Source organism: Lepisma saccharinum, chromosome 6 (assembly GCF_977018435.1).
Source record: "Lepisma saccharinum chromosome 6, izLepSacc3.1, whole genome shotgun sequence".
In the NCBI taxonomy this organism is placed as follows: domain Eukaryota; kingdom Metazoa; phylum Arthropoda; class Insecta; order Zygentoma; family Lepismatidae; genus Lepisma; species Lepisma saccharinum.
In genome coordinates this window covers 56,843,481-56,864,384 of record NC_139234.1, presented here as the reverse complement: position 1 = coordinate 56,864,384, position 20,904 = coordinate 56,843,481, and the positions used below count along the sequence as shown (strand labels likewise).

At 38.6% G+C, this 20,904-nt stretch overlaps 1 protein-coding gene across 2 annotated transcripts in view; it reads left to right on the top strand.

The window, feature by feature from the left end:
• The window catches only part of Kap-alpha1 (karyopherin alpha1), a 66,420-nt gene that overhangs the window by 20,756 nt on the left and 24,760 nt on the right, over positions 1 to 20,904 (top strand). For both annotated transcript variants that reach the window (XM_083123977.1, XM_083123978.1), the window contains exon 5: positions 125 to 388. In XM_083123977.1, coding sequence (XP_082980103.1) covers positions 125 to 388 — 264 coding nt within the window. The remainder of the gene's footprint in view (positions 1 to 124; positions 389 to 20,904) is intronic.

The window sequence follows — 20,904 nt, the reverse complement described above, 5'->3', positions numbered from 1 at the left end:
AATATTTGGGTTATTCCATATAATTATTGTGATGTAGTTTTGTAGTCCCCCCCAAAAAAAAATTGTCAGTGAATATGTAATTTGTTTTTAAAACTGTGTGTTGTATAAAATCTTTTGCTTACAGGCTGCTAAGTAAATCAACTCGATTGTCTATGACGAGGAATGCTGTCTGGGCATTATCTAATTTGTGTAGAGGAAAAAACCCACCTCCAGAGTTTGCGAAAGTCTGCCCTTGCCTGCCAGTGTTGTCACGTCTACTGTTTCATAATGATGCTGATGTTCTAGCTGATGCTTGCTGGGCATTGTCTTACCTGTCCGATGGCCCCAATGACAAAATTCAAGCTGTGATTGATGCTGGTGTTTGCAGAAGACTCGTTGAACTTCTGATGTAAGTTGTTAGAATATAATATTATTTATGGCGAATTGCTTGTAGAACTTTTTCAATAGTATATTGTAAACAGGACTCATAATCCTGTGTTTGTGTAAATTTAAGTCACAGTTTAGCTTGTGTTGCACACACTCTTTATTGTGAATGATATATATAAAACCCATTTTATGTTTATCAAGGGCCTGTAAATAAAAAACGTAAAATGCGGGAAACTTAAAAAGTGGGAGAACATAAGGGAGGAGTGAAACTCGTGTGTGTAAGAAATGACTGCACAATCGACTTTTTAGTTGGTATATTGTGTCAAAAATTATTTAACAACAGGAAAGAAGTGTGATTATGAATTTCTGAGGAAAAAAGCAAGACCTGCTGTGAAAGTCAGTGATGGATTAATGGAGGACCCACTTTTGAGGGTAGGGATGGTGGATGACTGCTCCTAACTGGAACCTAATACGTTCAGTTTATGCATCTGATTGTGTAGGATCTCAGTTTACTCTGTAAACTGGTAATTAGTTGCTAGTTTTATAAGTCGCTGGTAATTTAGGGGTGGGGGGTGATCAGTTATAGCTGGACGTCAAGCATCTTTATATACTCTAATCAAAGTGTCCTGAAGACATGCAGAATGGTTCAGATTCTACTTTCAGCCCAACAGCATGAACTGAACAAAACAAGGTTTGTCAAACTTTCACATTTTTAGACGTCACAATAAATTATCAGGGAAGATGTAGTTACATATGCTTTGGATAGTAGTCAGCCCTCACTTTGCCATCTTTTACTGCCTTTGATGTTTTTTTTAATTAGAAATACTGGCTAAACAGGTGTTTATACCCCCATGAACCTCCCTTGGGCATGTCACTGATTGGTATTTACATCCATATTAATCAACGATGTATTATTGGATTTAGAAGTCTTGCAGAGGGCAAGACCAATAGTTTCCCAATGAATAATGTGTTTCCTTTTTTCTTCATCGTCTTCCAGTCAACATTTAATATTGCTTGATTTATTTTCAACATGTGAATGGTTCCGAAGAAAAGCGGCAATTATATTATTCTTAGCATCATGTCATTTCTTTCCCGCACTGCTCTGTGTGTTCAAGGTGTTTATCAGAAAGCAGAACAAGAAAAAAAGAAGAGATTGCTTTTTTTCAACTCCTCGCTTTGTGTCTGGTACTTGTGTTTCCTAATCCTTAAAGAAAAACAGCCTTCCCAGACGAGATTCAAAACAATGCCGTTTTTCTTTCCTTCAGAGTGGATGAGGCATAGCTCTGGAGCCACAAGACAAAACATGGGCACTCGTTGCCAGCTGCCTGCTGCTTGTAGATACCCCTCTGACTGGTTTGTAATGTATGGGAGGGGAAGGGGGAGATGTACAGGTGGTGGAGCAGTGCCAATGCAGTTGAAAAAGACTTATCAGAAGTGTGCTTGTTTCAGGAAAAAAGAAGTAAGGGGGCATTAAAGTGATTGATTTAGTTGGTGTTGTAAGCCACTTTATGCACAGGAAGGCTAATCGGGATGGACCTACAGTTTAATGTGGGATCCAAAGCACTATGTGCCTCCACTGGGTATCAAACCCAGGACCTCTTGATTACAAAGCGATGACACTACCACTACACCATCAGTGGGGGTGGGGGGAGGAGGGCATTAAAGAATGAGAATGAGAAACTGGTTGTATCATTCAATTACTGCATAGCTGTGCACAGTGGCAGATATAATAATATAATATACGTACAAAAAGAAAGATGAGAAATTTTGAAAAAAAAAAGAAAACTATCAGACTTTATTGTAGTATAGTATGGAAATTACTAATCTAGAAGCTAAAATGGTAATATACAAAAAGAAAGAGAATTTAGTTTTGAAGAAAATAGTTTTTGAATCATTACATTTGGAATTATAAAATAGAAGTTTGTGATTTCTGTTAAGATCTAAAAAAACTAAAATCATCTCATGCTGCTTATTGAAAATGCCAGATCCAAACTGAAGCCCGAAATAAAAAAAAATCATTGTCGGTTTGAACATTTGAAAGATGTAGAAATAAGTGGTTACCGTATTTACTCATGTATAATGCACACTTTTTTTCCAAAATTTTTGCTCCCAAAAAATGTGGTGCGTATTATGCACAGAATAATTTGGACAGCCAACGTGAAACTACAAGGTCATTCCATGATTTTGGGACAATTGCATTGATTTTTCATATTTACGGAACCCTATCATGTTATATATCGTTGTAAAGCTTAAAACCCACAGTTTCTGAATATGGCAACAATATTCCATTCAAGATAACGACATTAATGTGAAATGTGGTTGAAATAAGTTCATCACAAAATGAAGGAACATTCTGATTTCTATGGTGCTTTGGATGAAATAAAACATAAGATAATAATTAAAATGTATTACTGGCCAAATAATTATATATGGAGTGTGTAAATTCCTTATTGGAAGAAATCTTGTGCTGCTAACTGCTATTTGGAAGGTCCTGAATGTGCCTTGTATAAATGTTACATTAGTCACGGAAAAAGTATATATTTTGAAGTTCTTTTAGAAGAAGTAAAGAAGGAATGATAAAAACCATGTATAAAAGTTTGAAGGCCATTTCACATGATTTTTCACTTTGTAATGTTCTGCGACACCAAGAAAAGCAGGCTTTCCTGATGGCGCAGTGGTAGCGTCGTCGCCTTCTAATCAAGGGGTCCCAGGTTCGATACCTGGTGGAGACACTTGGCACAGTGGTTCGGATCCCACTTTAAACTGTAGGTCCAGTCCCGATTAGCCTTACTGTGCATAAAGTGAACTTAAAACCACAAATCATTTAATCAATCAAAACCAAGAAAAGCAGTGAAACTCTGGCAAAATTCAAGCATGCACCTTTCGTCACAAAGGGATGCATATCAGCAGTATTTGTTGGGCAAGAAATAATAGAAAATAACTTCCTGAGCCCTGCAAATCCATAACATAATTTTGATTTCGCTTTCTGCTATTACAGAATAAATAAGGTGGTTAAAGAGTGAAAGCTTTGTGATGCTAAACACAGTGGAGGGAGGGGGGGCTTTGGTTGATGACTTATTGTTTACACAAGAGGATATTCTCCTCTTGGTCCACATAGCAACAGGTGACTCATTGAATAGGTATGATGTTATTTACTATTGATCAGCACAGCAACAGCTTTACGACGTACAACTAAGAAAGCCATTTCTTGAAACTGGATTGTACTGCGCATTATATACGAGATAGAATTTTTTGTAACTTTTACCCATAGAAAACCAGGGTGTGCACTATACGCACACTATACACGTGTAAATACGGTATATTATCAATTTTTTTAAAAATTGTGAGGTGACAAATAATACAAGAATTGGTCGAAATGGCATGGAATGACCCTACTTTATTCACAATCTGCTTTTAAATTCCGTGCACCAAGGGACCATTAAACACCCCTCGACAAGATCTAGACTAGAACTGGTTTTTGTTATTTCGGTTATTTTTAGATGCACTCATACCATTCCTGGTCAGCCAACATTTTTCTCCTCCCACTGTAATGCATTTACTCTAGTTAATAATTCTCGAAGCTTTCCTGGTGGCGAATACTGAAGAGGTTTTCTTGGGCAATCAGCCAGGTGATTTCCGGATAGGCTTTCGAGAGGTAACGTGTCACTCATCTTCGGGGATTGAAGTGACGTTAACACTCTGAAGCCTATCCGGAAATCACCTGGCTGATTGCCCGAGAAAACATCTTCATTTACTCTAGTTGTTTGAAGGTCAACAGCCTCTTCTTCAACTTGCCTGCAAGTGTTCGATGGTGTTCTTGGTCCAGAAAGTAATTTCCCTGTCATGCCACCCTTTTCTATGATAATTTGGTTTCAGATTTCTCCATTCCTGGGAAAACTACATTCAGGGAACAGTAGGTTTGCAACATTGATTCAGATTATTAAGAAGTTCAGAGGGTAATTTCCTCATCATGTGCAAACCTTTTCCCTCTCCTGTAGCAGTTTGGCTTCACAATTCCTCGTTTCTGGGGAAATTACATGCTGGAAAAAATGGGTTTCCAACACTGATCAGGATCCTTTCGGAAGTTCTGTCACCTTTCAACCATGCGGCCCCTTACTGCCTCGCGGGCACTGTTTCCAACTCCTAAAAAATCAGGTTCATCATCTTATTGAAGTGAACACATTTATGCACATGTTCTGATAGATGTTTGTTTCTGTATTTTCGACTGTATTTTGGTCACTGAGTCAGGGCTTCACAGATAGCCTAGATAGCCCTGAATATATGCCCCTGATATATATATATATATATATATCTATCTACACACACACACACACACACACACACACACACACACACACACACACACACACACACACACACACACACACACACACACACACACACACACACACACACACACACACACACACACACACACACACACACACACACACACACACACACACACACACACACACACACACACACACACACACACACACACACACACACACACACACACACACACACACACACACACACACACACACACACACACACACACACACACACACACACACACACACACACACACACACACACACACACACACACACACACACACACACACACACACACACACACACACACACACACACACACACACACACCCCCCCACCCCCCTGTTTGTCTACCCTACCATGCGAGGACATGAGCAGACCACATACAATACGAGGACATGGCTCAACTGCAATTAGTAGCGCTCAAGAAAGACGTTTTATTGAGATGAAGCACCACTCGCATCGGCATACTCAATGGCTAAATAATAACGAAGATATGACAACTTTTCTCCTTACAGGCATGTAACAGACATTACGAGGACGGTCCACTAACTGTTGGTCATCTGTATAACCAAATGTACACCTGTGTTTTGTGTGCACAGGTCCTCGCATCGCACATAATTCTATCAACGATGCGAGGACATTGATGTCCTCGAACTGTAGATTCTGCAACAAACGAAGTGAGGACCTGAGTGTATGTATGTTGCCGCAGCTGGTGCACCACAGGGGGCAGGGAGAGGGTCGGATAAGGAGGGATGTGGCTATCGCGAAGGGAACTGTTCTAAATGAAAGCCATATGTTTCCTTCTTTGAAGTAAACCGTGTTGCGGTTAGCAAACTTACAACTTAAAAAGACTCCTGAGGGTCTGGGTTCCATTTTAGAAACAATGCCAGAAATGGAATTTCTGATCCAAGAAAAAAAAAAAGTTGTCCAGGTAGTTTCACTGAACCTTCTCAGAATGTATAACGTGATACTGTTTTTAATTATAGTCTAATTTAATATAATTCATCTTATGTATTAAATTGTATCTCTCTTTTAATCGTACTTGCAAGCAGCCCCCTTTCTCTAGGGATGGCCAAAAAAAAAATCCGCATTCGGAGATCCGGATTCGGAAAATATAATATCCGGATTTCGGAGAGAATCCTGATTTCAGAGCGAGAAGAATACCGGAAGCAAGACAGGTTCTGGAATGATAACGGATTACAGAGAGAAAGCAAATTTTGGAGGGAAACTGATTTCGACCCATATTTTCAATAATTGTCTCATGAATTTAACAATATACTCTAATCTACCAACCCAATATCAGACTGTCTTCCACGTAGTACACCATGGACTGCATTTAGCAGACTAACGAAACTATGGCGTCTGGACTCACAGCCAGTACAATCCTACGTGGAGCTTTTTTGTGGTTTTGTGATCTGCCCATGTGTGTTTGTGATTGTCCTTTCGTCTGCTTCATCTTATCACAATTCATACTCAATGGAGCAATTGAAGGGCATCAGGGAAGGGACACATAAATGAGAGAAGTAGGGAGGCCATATCAAGATTCACACAGGAAAGATAGATTGATTGAGTTGGTGTTTTAAGTCCACTTTATGCACAGTAAGGCCAATTAGGACTGGACCTACAGTTTAAAGTGTGATCCGACAGGAGAGATAGGAATGATAGCCAAGAGGCTTTACAACAGGTGACGGACGACATCGGTTACTTTTGCAATCTATCAAAATATCGCCCTTGTGCAACTGCTACGACAGTTATGGAGTCATCGAGCAATGTGGGCATGTTTGGCGGAAAGAAAGAACTGTTGTACAATACTACTGCACATTGCTTTTCAGTTAGCCAACTATTCCTCTTTCTCAGTTTGGAATTAGCTGCAAACATAGTCAGTAGACTTAGTTACGTACTATTTAAACATTTAAAATAAGCGTGAGCCAGGATGGATCGAATTCGAAATCTGGATTCCATTCAAAATCCGGATTCCCTCCGAAATCCGGATTCTCCGTTTTTGCTATACGGATACCGGATATATATTTTTAACAAAAAAAAACGGATTTGGCCATCTGTACTTTCTACATATGTATGACTTTTCCAAAAATATTACATGGAAACTTTCTTAGAAATATTAGCGAAAGTAGAAATCTTCCTTTCTACTTGTATTCCATTCATTTGCACTGTATGGATATTTTATTTCGTACTGACGTGTATGAGACTTTACGATCATCAGAAAATACATTGTAGTGAATGCCAGAAGGAAAATATATTTATTTCTAATTTATTTTTCTTATTAAACGTCGCCATTCTACCTTTTTGTTTAATCGCGACGATGATGATGAATGATGAAATTGTTATTTGAAAGGGTTTATCAAATTACCGAAATCCGATAAAGTTAAAGATAAAACAACATAAATTTCATGAATAAAATTGTCCTTCATTGACATCTGACAAAATACAATTATGCCAGATATTAGCTCATCAGGTGTTTCGAGTGGATTGATTGATTGATTGTTTGCTTTATTTTACTTCGCCTTTAGTACCACTTTTGCCTAATTTTCAAAGATGAGGATGAGTGATGATATGATGAAATTGATGAATGGACACTCACAAACATCCACGCCCAGACCGGGATTTGAATCAGGGACGCCTGGCGTCGTAGCTCAATGTGCTAACCACTCCACCACGGGGGCCGGCTGTTTCGAGTAGAGAAATGCACCAAGTTTATAATCATAACATTAATAATAATATATAAAAGTAATGGTTTCATTGCAAATGATGTATTTAGGGGGGGCAGGGGGTCTTTTTCCCCAAAGTTCATGGTATTATTTAAAACACCATCTCAGTTGTATTATTAAGACACAGAATGTCAACATGATTCTGATTCCGAAGCTTTTGGATATATTCATACAGTAGTTCCCAACCTTTTTTTACTGACCACAACCTTCACCAAACCCCTGCAATCACGACACACGTTCATTTGAATTTCTAATTATTATTTTTATTATTATTACATACAATTATATGTAGTATCAGATATTTAACTGAAATGAAGTACGCCCTGGTAGCCGAGCGCTTTGAGTATACTGATAAACAAACACTGTAAATTCACCTTACAGGGGTGATTTTGGTTTGTAACAAATAGACGTCCACAAAAAGCAAGTTTCCTCGTTCTAAACAAAGGTGAGTTTTCCTTCATGAACTTGGGAAGCGCATTTACCCGCCCGCGAAATGAGGGGTTGTTATACTCACCCGAGCTTAGGGGGTGTATGTGCACTGTATGCAGATGAAAGGGTGTAAATACACTCCTTTAACCAGGGCAAGCATGTTCACCACATACATTTGCTAGAGGAATAATTACAAAGCCTAGACTAGTGTGAGAAAACTCACCCGTGCTTAGAAATTGGAAACTGGCTCTTTGGGGACTCCTATTTGTGACAAAACTCGCCTCAAAAGTCGTAAACTACTGACTCTTCATGCAGTTCATCAGATGATCATTCATCTTCATCGTCGCGATTAGTTAAAATTGGTAGAAAATCGGCGTAAAAAAAATCAAGTCCAAATTGAAATTAAGCACTTTGGTAAAATAGTTGCACTGCTAGCACACGCATATGCCGAGTATAAACTGACTATTACAATCGCACGATAGCAGCAAGCAGGAAAATTAAACTTATCATTGCTACCGGTGTTGACCGTTTGGTATAGATATTCTCAAAATAAAACGACGTATTATAGGGTAGGTAGCAAATAGTAGAAAAGCAGTATGGAATATGGAACCATTCCAAATGAAATTATATGTATTTCGCCATACACTTACTGGGGTTTCTACACTTTTTTTTAATGTCGTGTTGTCAGACCCGTAGCTAGGGATGGGCGAGGGTGGCTTAGCCTAACCTGGACCGATACCCCTTTCATCGTATTTCACGATGTCCTTCCATGCTTCTTCTTCACATGCATGTCAGAAAGAATTTATAAGTTTATTGATATCTAATAAATTTGCATCTCTTATATCGCAAACGGGAACATTTACTAGGGGCAAGTGAGACGGAACAATGCATTCCCTTCAATTTCAAAATTTTAACTAATAATTCAATTTAAATTATCGATTTCTTTTCAAAGAAAAAATAGTAATTTGTTCTTGCTCAATACGCTATCACCACGTTGATTTGTATATTAGTCATATCAACTTCATACTTATTACTATGAAAATTAGCCCTCTCACCGGTAAAATTAATATTGTTGTTCATTTTTAAAAAAATAGGAAGAAGAGTAAAAATCTTCTCACTTGCTCTCCTCGCAATGAAAGTGCTCTTGAAACCACCACAACAGCTTTTCTCAAAAGTAATACAATTCTGATAGAAGAATTTAGTTATATGTATGAATTCAAGAAGCACCGAATTCTATTCTAACTTTGAACAAAAAAGAAATAAAAAACATCTCTAGTTGCAGTTCATGTTTCATTTCTGTTTAACTATTGAAACTAAAAGTATCATGTTTTACATGTTTGAAACAAGCTCACCCCCACTCACCAATAACCCTTGAACGTTTCCTCAAGAGATCACTCCAAGCTACAGGCCTGCGTGTTGTCAGTCTGGCATCTACTTTACCAGAAACACGACCGAAGACACAATTTCCGTTTGCATATTCATATTGGTCTGAAAGAACTCTTTCACGATATTCTGAACGTGCGAATTGAAACAAAAAAAGACTAAATAAAAATAGCAATGAAAGCTAAGCAATTTGGAACAAGTAACATATGCACTGGAATATATAAAAACATGAATATTTTCAGTGGTGGTTGTTCAAGAGAATACTCACCCTTCAGTACGTATGATTCTTCCGTCCTCTGAACACTCCAATGTGTGAGCAAATACTGATTAGTTTAAATAAATTCAGGCAAGAACTTTAGAAACTCTAGTGCAGTTTAGAGTCATGCGATTGGTCAGTGTAGGGACACTGAAGACAGACCTTTCAGCCTTATATTGTTTTTAGTGAAAAGCGTGGAACTACGGGGGAAAAAGGGTGCGACTCAACCGAAATGCGTTAGGGGTCAATCAAGTAATTTTCGAAAACTCACTAAAGATGGGGAAAGCTGTCATAAATTACCGATCTTTCGAACCAGAATGTCCAACCCTTCTGGTAAAATTGATGAGGCTGTGATAGGGATGAAAATGTTAAAACATTTAAGAGAGAAGGGTCGGCATAGAAAGCGTGCAGAGGGATGGGGAACAACAGGGGTGTTGCACATAAACTCGCAAAAACACAATAAAAGGAGCCTGCCTTTAAGAATTGGCCTCAATGAGAGAAACATCCCTCAGATGGTTAAGGGGTTACATAACGGCACGTGTGGAGTTAGCAGGCTGGGGCGCAAGAAGAGAAAGTGAAGAGATCTCCCTTTCAGAAAGTGAAAACCGTCACTCTCTTCACATTTATTGTACTTCCCTTGTTAGTTCTAACACTTTCCCTTCTTGGAGTAAGCACTCTACGAACAAAGGCGGTACCAACTTTACCCTGTGGGTGTATCACTTCGTGGGGCTTCTTTTAAGATATTCAACAATCTTCGAAGGGCCACAAAGATTATAGATTATATTGATATTGACGGTATTTATGTGCAACGTGATTATCTTTAAGGATACAATCTAAATGTTGAATTGCATGATTTATTTATATTTCTGGCTATTTTACATCAACGTTTACAGGTTTCGCTTGACCATGAGAAAGAAAGATGTAGTAATAAATTACGGAAGTGCAATTACCGGAATTTGTTTGACGGCACAGAGAACGTCACTGGCATGAAATTTTAAGGGCCTTTGTTGGGTCACTTGCAGCAGAACATATAGTACGAGATTGCGACTATTTTAATCTACTTTATTTACTTGCTTTTCGATCGTTAGGGGTGAAATTTGAAAAGTCAATGAGGCAACGAACGAAATGATGAGTCTGAACCACTGTGCAACGTTCCTCCATCGGGATCAAACTCGATAATCCTTGATTTAAAAGTCACAATGTTAGGTTCTACATTACCATCGAGATCCATCGTGTACCTCCGTGTCAACCATAGCTTCTGAGACACTCATAAGTGAGTATCTCAGAAACTACAACAGCCAGAGAGAGAACATTTGGGGATTGTTAAATTTAACACACAGCTAAAACACCACCACTAGACCCTGTGAAAGTTCGGCCCCCCAATCCCTGGTTTAACTCCGGCCCTCGGGATTACTTCCCTTCCCTTGCATTTTCCTTTCAATCTCTCCTTCCACCTCACCTTGCGTGCCAAGCGAGCAGATTATATTTGCGCCGAAATTACGAAGGGGGGGGGGGGGTTCACATAACATTTATATTTTTAGTCCCTGGTTCGTTACACATGTACAGAAAGTGAAAAAAATATTTTGTTAAAAATGGACAGTAACTGTAGTTCTTGGAGTTACTTCAGCAAATCATAACATTTCTAGTAGGATTATATGGATTTATTATACGTTGCTATTATTTACATATTTACAAAGCGTTTCCATACTTATGTGCATTTACATAATCAACCAATTTCCTTAATTCAAGCAAAGGTGTACCTATGGCCTAACCATTGGTACTTTCATTAACACAGAGTTAGCCTAACTATCTCTGTAGCCTACCCTCGACTTACTTGATATTCCGACTAGTCTTGCGTTTCCTTACGCAGCATCCTCATTCAGCCCGCTAGGCATTATGATGCGACTCGGCAATATCGTACAAATGCAAATCTTTTGTAATTGGGAATCTTGTGGTTTTTCAAACAGGGGTTACCTTTACCAAATGCTACATATATTTTCCATCATTAGTTTAGCCACCATAAGTGAATTAAACTTTCGAAGTAGGTTCCTTGGCCAAATGATACATTAATTTCAGTCACCAGTCTAGCCACCATAAGTGAACTAAAACTAAGACTCTCGAAGCTGTTCATTTGCCAAGTATTACATTTTCTTCTCAATCATTCAGTCTAGCCACCCTGAGTGGACAAGACTTTCGAAGGGTCTTCGTCGTTGTGAAGGTAGTGAAGAACTGGTTTTTTTTTTCCTAAAGCCCAACTGGCCCTTTTTCATAGTCGGGGTAAACGTCCGTGAACGTGAACCCTGTAGCTTCCCCCAAACCGGGAAGCTAAAAAACAGTGGAATCTAATATCCAGCAAAAATCACAATTCATTAAGCACATACACTTACATGTAATAATATCATAGAAGTACACACATGGAAAACATATTACTTAACACTACACCTTGTAGCTGGCCGGCAATTAATTAATACAATAATACAAAACTAGTAATGGTCAACCCGACCATTACAACTCCTACTTCTTAATTTCTGTCTAGCTTGGGTATTACTTGACCTTTTATTTGAAAGATTGAGGGGCTCCCCGATTTCGCAGTGGTAGTGTCGTCTCCTTGTAATCAAGGGGTCTCGTGTTCGATACCCGATGGAGGCTCATAGTGGTTCGGATCCCACTTTAAATTGTAGGTCCAGTCCCGATTAGCTTTACAGTGCATAAAGTGGACTTAAAACACCAAATCAATCAATCAATCTTCAAGGATATTCGAATTTCGAAGATTGCACCTGACAAGTTGGATTGTGGCACGTAATAATAATAAAATGTAACATTGACGAGTATGAAGTGGAACTCTAGAAGCTGTGAAAAACATCTGAATTTTTCAATCACATGTGATTACAAACGCATTTCAATGAGTGTACGTAACTATTAAAGGCCGTACCAAAGATGTGAAAAATACTATACGGCCGTAGGACGGACTGGCTATTGGGACAAGCATGCATTTCTTCCCTTGCACCAACACAATAATCGTCCCTTGTACTTGGCATCAGTCAAAAGAAGAGAAACGTAAACAAGGGGTCTCGTGTTCGATACCCGATGGAGGCACATAGTGGTTCGGATCCCACTATAAAACCAGTCCCAATTAGCCTTACTGTGCATAATGTGGACTCAAGACACCAACTCAATCAAAACTCAAAAGAAGTGAAACGGAATTACTAAAACAAATGGGTTCTAAATCAAAATCTAATGTCCGTGTGCAAAGGCAACAGTTGTCGCTGAGGTTGTATTAACATGTTGCTAGAAAAATTCTGGATTCCTCCCTACTTACACGTTATTTTTTCTTTAAAAAAAACTGGTCACCGCACCACAATCCAAAGAAAACGAAGCGCATCTGGAGTACGCAATTATGCTTGCAAGGTAAAGCACCCGAAAATATAAATTTGTGTCTGATATTTTTAAATTCCTTTGAAACAATGGCCATGATTATGACAAAAATAAATTGATTTTTTTGCAGGAACAATATTAAGATGATGGAAATAACCTAAACCTGCTTTTCCTAGATCTATTTGAGATTACTTGATACTAGGTTATTTACGTCGCTTTTCTGGCACTTTTGGCTAATCAAGACGGTGAGTATGAGTGATGATTTATGAAATTGATGAAGGGACACTCACAAAGAACAATCAACACCAGGCAGGGATCCGAATTCAGGACCCCTGGCATCGTAGCGTACTCTGAAAACCACTACGCAAGGAAGTCCGCTCCTATGCCTACCTGAATTGATATTGGTTTATTTTGGGAATCTCTCACACAGTATGTTGTTACAAGTACAGACTTTTACAAGAAAGTTCTGTTCTCTTTGGTATAATGATACAGCATCTTTTACAAACATACTGTCATCGCATGAATTCCAAAAAAATATATAGTGGCGTGCAAAAATGGGGGCTGGAGGAAGCAGAAAAAGGTGGCGAAATGATGACTGACTATTGTATAAATGTATAAGTGCCCCCATTTCGTAAATCCTTGTTACGTCACTGTATCTAGAGTTTTGTCTTTAAACCCAGTTTATGCACAAGATGGCTAATCGGGACTGGGGATTTGCAATTTAAAGTGGAATCCGGACCACTTCTACCTCCACCCTGCATAAAACCCGGGACCCTTTAATTGCAAGGAGGTGACATTACCACTACGTTATCCATCAAAGAAATAAAAGCTAAAACTATCCCACAACTTTTCAAGACATGGAGTGTTCCATTTGGAACAAAGAAATGGAGGAGAAATGGCCGTTCCACTTTCTGATAGGAGAGGAAGCGTGATAATTTACATTGACATTTCTTAACATTTTGAATTTTTTTTTCTCGAAAATGGGACGAGCCCCAATGATTTTTTATTTCCATGTGTTAGTACATGTATTCAGCTATAAGATGGCATACCACGTTTTTTGCTACCCTTCCGCTGTTTTGAGATAAGCCTAAATCTAAAGTTCCCGATTTCGCAGTTTTTGAGTGTTTAAATCTGCGTCAATATCCAAGTAATGTGCTATTAGCTTGCCCTAATAGTGAGTTTCCATGCCCAGTAAAAAAAAATGGGGTAGTGTTACTTAACCAAGATATTAAGGGCCGAAAACAGGCAAAAACTGCATTTTGAACCCTCTTTGTTGCCGCATAACAATGGAAAGCAACAATACCCCATCAAAACAATTGAATGTATACAAGCAGTCTTATACTAACAGTATATCAAAACAAAAGTTCGGGGTGTTGTTGCTTTCCAAAGATACAGCACTCCAAACGTACTCATGTTTCACTTTTCATGAAAAGTGGACGGTTTGACCTTGAACTTTGACATTTTCTACAGGGTAGGGAAAATTTTTCCAGCGTCTGAAAATTCCACAAAATTCATTTCTCATGACCTACTTCAACATATAAAAAAATCACGGAGAACCAAAAATACAACTATCCAAATATAACTTTTTGGTTCGAATTTCAAAGTAATGGCTCTTAAACACATTAAAAAACGTTATGTTCTTTCCTATTTCCCTTTGACAACAGACACATTGCAGACATAAAAGAACAATAGATAATGCATTTATGCATTCTCACTTTCATTCAGCTATAATTCTCTTAGGTCACCTTTCGTTACACTTTTCATTGTATTTTATCTCCCTTTTAAAAAAATAAGTTCCCTGAGTAATTTTGCAGCTGACTTGCTAATTAAGAAAGTCATAGAAGTTTTCTTTACTAGTTCGCACTAGAAACGTTTCTCTAAAAATCCCATCCCGACACCCTTCCTTCAAATACACTACTGTCAAGAGGAACTAATAAATCTTGTTTATGTTCCTAGACAATTGTTCCAGAAATTGAATAGTTTATTTCAGAAACCCCCCATTTCCACAAATATCGTTTGTGAGAAAACAAAAAAAATGCTATTGTCCCATATAATATTTGAGCGCAGTAAAATAAATTGGTCAAAATTAAGTCCCATTGTCCAAAGACATTTACATGGTTTTTGAATGTTTCCGATATTAAGTAGTGGGGGAATAATTATTTTTCCAATTTCACAGTTTTTTTTTCAGTGAACCACTTCTGTACATTTATTTTGCGCCATTATCAGCGAGATTTTATAATGCTCATTTATTATTATTTTTTGTTTATGGAGGGAGATAATCGCAACGAATCACAATAAGACTTTATTTGATTCATGAAATAAATGAGCGTGAAGAAAAATGAAAAAGGTTGAAAACTCAAATGTATTGTTTTCTTCATAATAATCATTAGCTATTCAAATTATTTGAGCTAAACTTAAGGGGAACAAAAGAAAAAAATCTTCTACGTAATCAGTTAAAAAATTCACATTTTCAGAGAACAAAATAGGTAGTAATCTAACGTACCTAATCTTTCTCCTAGACCAGTGGCGTAGCGCAGTTCTCTGCCCCCCCTGCAAGTAAAATATTGGGGCCCCCTCAGTGGAAAAGAATGAACATCGAGATGATGCCAGAGTGGGACAGACCAAGCCCGTAGCCAGGCAGGGGCCAGGGGGGCTCAGCCCCCCTAACAGGGTCGCCACCCCCCCTCCCCTTGGCACTGCCGCCAGTCCCTTGACATTAGGTAAAACTATTTTGTATTCTAATTTGAGGTGAAGAGCGAAAATTTAGACAGAATATATAATTTTGTTCACAACTTCGTTCGTTCATCTTGTTTATGAGCAGAAGTCTAAGCAGCGGCAAGTGTTTAGAAGATTCTCAAGACTTTAGAATGTTCCTTCATAAGGAGCCTTCTTTATCTGTACCTTCCTTGCCCCTGTTGCAGCCTCTCGTTTAACAGAAATCTGTGACTTTGATGTCATTATCCACATTCCTTCCGCATCTACGTCAAATGTCAACAGATCCCAAGTTTTATTGCTTTGGGCGGGGGTGGAATGTACGGTAGGCACTATGATTGAAGTGAATATTGTACATTTTAACATATGATAAATATATTTGTATCATGAAAAATAGTATGGAGAGTGTGTTAAGGGATGGTGTCAGTGGCAGTCATTAGCACTTCAAGAGATCTTTAGAAGATATATAGAAAAAAACTGTAGTATTCGTATGATATTTCTAAATTTTATATTTTAATTTAACTTAATGACCCCCAACACACATAATTTACCTTCATTTAATACTATTGAACTTTTGAAAAATGGACTTGGTTCACAAAGCCCCACCTGATACCCATAAGCCCCCCCTGGAGGTCAGTTCTAGCTACGGGCCTGGGACAGACGCACAATAGTTACCCCCCCCCCCCCAAAGTTGTAAAATGAATTAACCCTTTCTTCCAATTTTTCGACATCAACTTAGGCTATATATCAGTTTAGTAATTTGTCGAAACTAAATCAGGGTTGTCTGAATCTCTCATAAATAACTGGATGAAGAAATTAGAAATATTTTCTCTTACTTCAACGCGGTGGCAAGGCCAAGATTCTTTTTTTTAAGGAGGGTGGAGGCTTCACATAGCCAACTATTTTGTTCGTGATCCTTTGTATTTTTTGTTCGAAGCTTTTTTTCTTTAATGTAGGTTACATATAATGCACATATATTTAAAAAAATACTTTTTGGGTAAATTGTTTAAAGGATAGTAAACACTCCTTTTTTGGACTTAGAGGTGGATGCACCTTCAGCCCAAAAAGCCATCCTCTGGCTATGTCAGGCCAAGATTCAACGTAAGAGCCTTCACATTACGCTTCTAATACTAATAGTCAGTTATATACTCAAGCAAACTTATCATTTCAGTTACGGGGATTGAACTGGACCTCTACATTGTCAATGGTGACCTAATATCTTCGGGTCAATTGCAATCTGCTGCTAAGAAATAGAGGCGGACTCAAGTCTTGAGAGATAGAAAATTAAGCAGCGACTGGACTTATTCACTGAAAATTTGTCACTCAATGAAATACCTATTGGAGCGATTGGAGCACTTCGAGTACTGCATACGTTGTATACCCTGCGTGGCGGAATTGGGGCTATTGGACCTAAGGGCAAAGGGAAAATTGCCCCTCGGCTCAACATCCCGAGTTTTTGGGCCCCTTTGAAGTAAAATGTAATAGGTGTGGACAATGTGGGAAATTTATCTTATTTCAATCTCATACTGAGGCTTGGGGGGCTTGAAAATATTTGGTAGGAAGTTACATTTTAAATATCACGTAATATTACTGGTAATAAAAATGTCATAAATTATCAAGTTTGCTTGTTTAGGTATTGTGTAACAATAAGACATCAACCGGTTGAGCAACTGAATCTTTCTACTCGATTCACAACTGTACTACACTACACTACGCTACTATTACGAAAACCACGTAGGTATAAAGGTATGAGATGAGATAATATTCCTACCGATTGCCATCTATGAGCAAGTAACTTAATTCTGATTTTCGGAAGAGACCCATAATGTCAAGTTGCCCGAGCCCCTCTGCTTATTATCGCAGATGTCGTCATATGATATGTTACTGGGAACCAACTTTCTGTTTCGTAAATCCATTTTTTAAATAAGCGACAGCAACTGCTGAATTTCCGGGATTATATAGTGGGACCCCTATAACTCGCCCCCCCAGCATTGCGGGGTTTTTGCGGGGGCGGCTGCTACGCCACTGTCCTAGACCAAGTTGAAGCATTCAGCATGTGTTGTTGGCCACAGCAGAATGTTGTAGTAGAAGTTGTCATATTCTCGTGTGTAATCCAGCAACTTACGAATATCGTCCAGTTTCTTCCTGATTATGGGACCTTTCCTGTTGGCTTTTGGTGAATTTAGCTGAAGATAAACTTTGTCAGGCAACAATTCACGCAGTGGCGTGCTCAGGATTTTCTATATACATTTGTTTAGTTGCCAGCCTTCATTTTGCCATCTTTTCCTGCTTTTGATGCTCTTTTATTCTTGAATGCTGGGCATAACCTCCACCAACCCCCCCTTCCCCTTGGGCACGCCACTGAATTCACGACAATGTTAAACACACCACTCCACAGGAGAACACTTGTTCTTGGATACAATGTACGTAGTATTGCCAACTGTACGGAACGTCCGATTGAATCAGTTGGTACCAACTGAGTTACATCTTTACTCTAGAAACCCTCTATGTTGCGGCGCCTGAGGGGTTTCTGCAGTAAACGGATATTTCAAGGCCCCTTGCCTTCGTTACGGATGCGGTTATATGAGCATCTTGGTAAGGGCTAAATGAAACTGTAAAAATGTCGTTTTGGCCAAAAGTGGTCGATAGGCGGTTTCTTAAATAAACGATTCAAATTGTTTTTTCTTTATATAATATTATGATATATTGCAAATGCAGGAAATCAGGTTGATGATTGATGACCATGACAGCAAGCGCACGCAGGAAACAGCAAAGGTGTTGTATATAGTATTTCGGCAATGGAAACCTGGGGCTGACGCGACCCTCATAAAACTGTCATCACTAAACTTGTCCCTTTGCCAACCATTCCCCCCGAAAGACATCTCGTCTGTCCTTCCACTGCCTTTGTCGCCCGCTTCAAGCGAAAAAGGACTGGGATAATCGCAAGCTGAGGATGAATGATGAAGCGATGAAAAACATCATTAAATAGACACAAATCCAATACCTCCCCCAGGATTCCAACATGACAGAGAACCTCTGGCGTCGAAGCCTGCTACACTCATGACATCGTAACGGAGGCGGAAAAATAATCAACCTGTTCAAATTTTATATTATAATTTTCAATGTATGTTGTATATTGTTTTGATCATTTAGAAACAATGCAAATTATTTTTTAAAAAATAACACACGGACTTCAGACGTTTGTGAAGCAATGGAACTACAGTACTTTTGACTTATTCGAAGTTTAGCATGTTGCTTGGAATATAAATTAGTAACAAACTTTGAGACGAAAATGCGTAGTTTAGAAGAGTAGAGAGGTAAACCCCCATTTTGTAACAACGAATGGTTTAAATGTACTGTAAGCACTGGCGTACGCAGGATTTTTTTTTTTCGGGAGGGGCTGGAAATTAATAACTGGATGCTTTCAGTGGCGCAAACTCGTAGGGATAATTTGTCGTGTTATTACTATTATATTTGTTATTATGTATTTGCGTATTGAAATCAGTAAATAACAGATTGAAAATAGCGAGTATGATGCATTAATATCATAATACATGGAAAGGAGAATTTCAGATATTTTCTTAACTTAGAACCCAATGTTATAAAGAATGGCAACTACGGGTCATTTTATGGGGCTTGCATAGAAAGTGTGAGGCGTTACCCCCACACCCCCTATACGCCTTCATGGCATAGTGCTATGCACAGGGGAACACTTTACCTATACCTTTTTTTTTTTTTTGCATTTACCACTCCGTTCTAGTTTCATGTCCCACAGATTGGACACTTTGTTTTAGAAACCAGATTCTCAATGTCCCAATGTCCGTACTATTTTTATTTTTTTTTGTGAGTGGAAAATTCTTAATGCATGCAACAAATGTGTATTAGTCATTGTTGATCGTTGGGCTCTTTCATTTATCTTCATAATGGAGAACAGGTGTTCACAAAGGAAAATGCTTCCAACATCACTAAAATTCCAGCATCAAAATGACTTATTCGAGGATGCTGCTCTGGGAGATATAAGAAAAATTAGAAACGCTAACCTTGTAATGATATTTCTCTCTCAATGCGGAGTTGCGTTGTATTTAAAAAAGTTCCATTTCAAGGTCGGAACTTGCACACGCACCATCAAAGGAAAAGGAATTAGCGAATAAGAAAATTCCCCTTTGAAGCCTTGAACCCTGTTTTCAAATTCATCAATGCCGATATCGGTGACAGAGTGGTTAGCACAGCGCGCTACGACGCTGGGAGTCCTGTGTTCGAATCTCGGCCTGGGCATCAATGTTTTTGTGAGAGTCCCTTTCATCATCATATCATCGCTCATCCCCATCTTCGTGTTTAACCAAAAGCAAAAAGCGAAGTAAAATAAATAAATCAATAAACAATCAAATTAATCAAGTTTTAAGTTACTTATAACTTGTATGTGTAAATTGTAAAATATATATGTTACTAACTTAGATAAAGGAATACTGTATCTTTGCTAAATGATCTCTACGTCAATGAAAATATTTCTGTTGTGTCACGGAGGGAAATCATGACAAGCAGTTATTCTGTCACACTGAGATGAGACTCGCATCCACGAGTAAATACAGCTAACTGAGCAAGCCCACAGACGTTCATACTTTCATCTATTTGAAGAAAAAAAACAACTTAAAATTATGATTTCAATTTTTCGTTTTGACATAGCTTGTTAAGTGACCAATCCTCTCCTCATCTGTAATTCTGATACTTTAGCCTTTGATTTTATTTCGATTTTTGTTATCTAGCATCGCTTTTGTGTCACTTTTGTCTAACGGCGACGGCGATGATGCGTGACAATATGATGAAATGGAAGAAAGGGCACTCACAAAGAACACACACATATCCAGGTCGGGATTCGAACTTGGGAACCCTCGAGTCGAGTCGCACCGCGACACTGTGATAACATAACCACTCCACCAAGGCGGTCGACAACTTTATTTCGTAACAAAGAAATATTTTTGAGTGAATACACGTTATGAGGAAACAAAATATCAACACTTTTCACAACAAAAATATGCAATCTGCTATTTCGTTTGTGGGCCTCCCCCATGGCGCAGTGGTAGCGTCATTGCCTTGTAATCAAGGGGTCCCGGGTTCGATACCCGGTGGAGGCACAAGTGGTTCGGATCCCACTTTAAACTGTAGGTCCAGTCCCGATTAGCCTTACTGTGCATAAAGTGGACTTAAAACAGCAACTCAAGCTATTTCGTTTGAAAAATTCTACATTCCTCTTCTATAGTAATTTTCTTACTACCCACAAGTATTACGCAGCGGCAAGGTTGTGTGAAACTTTTCC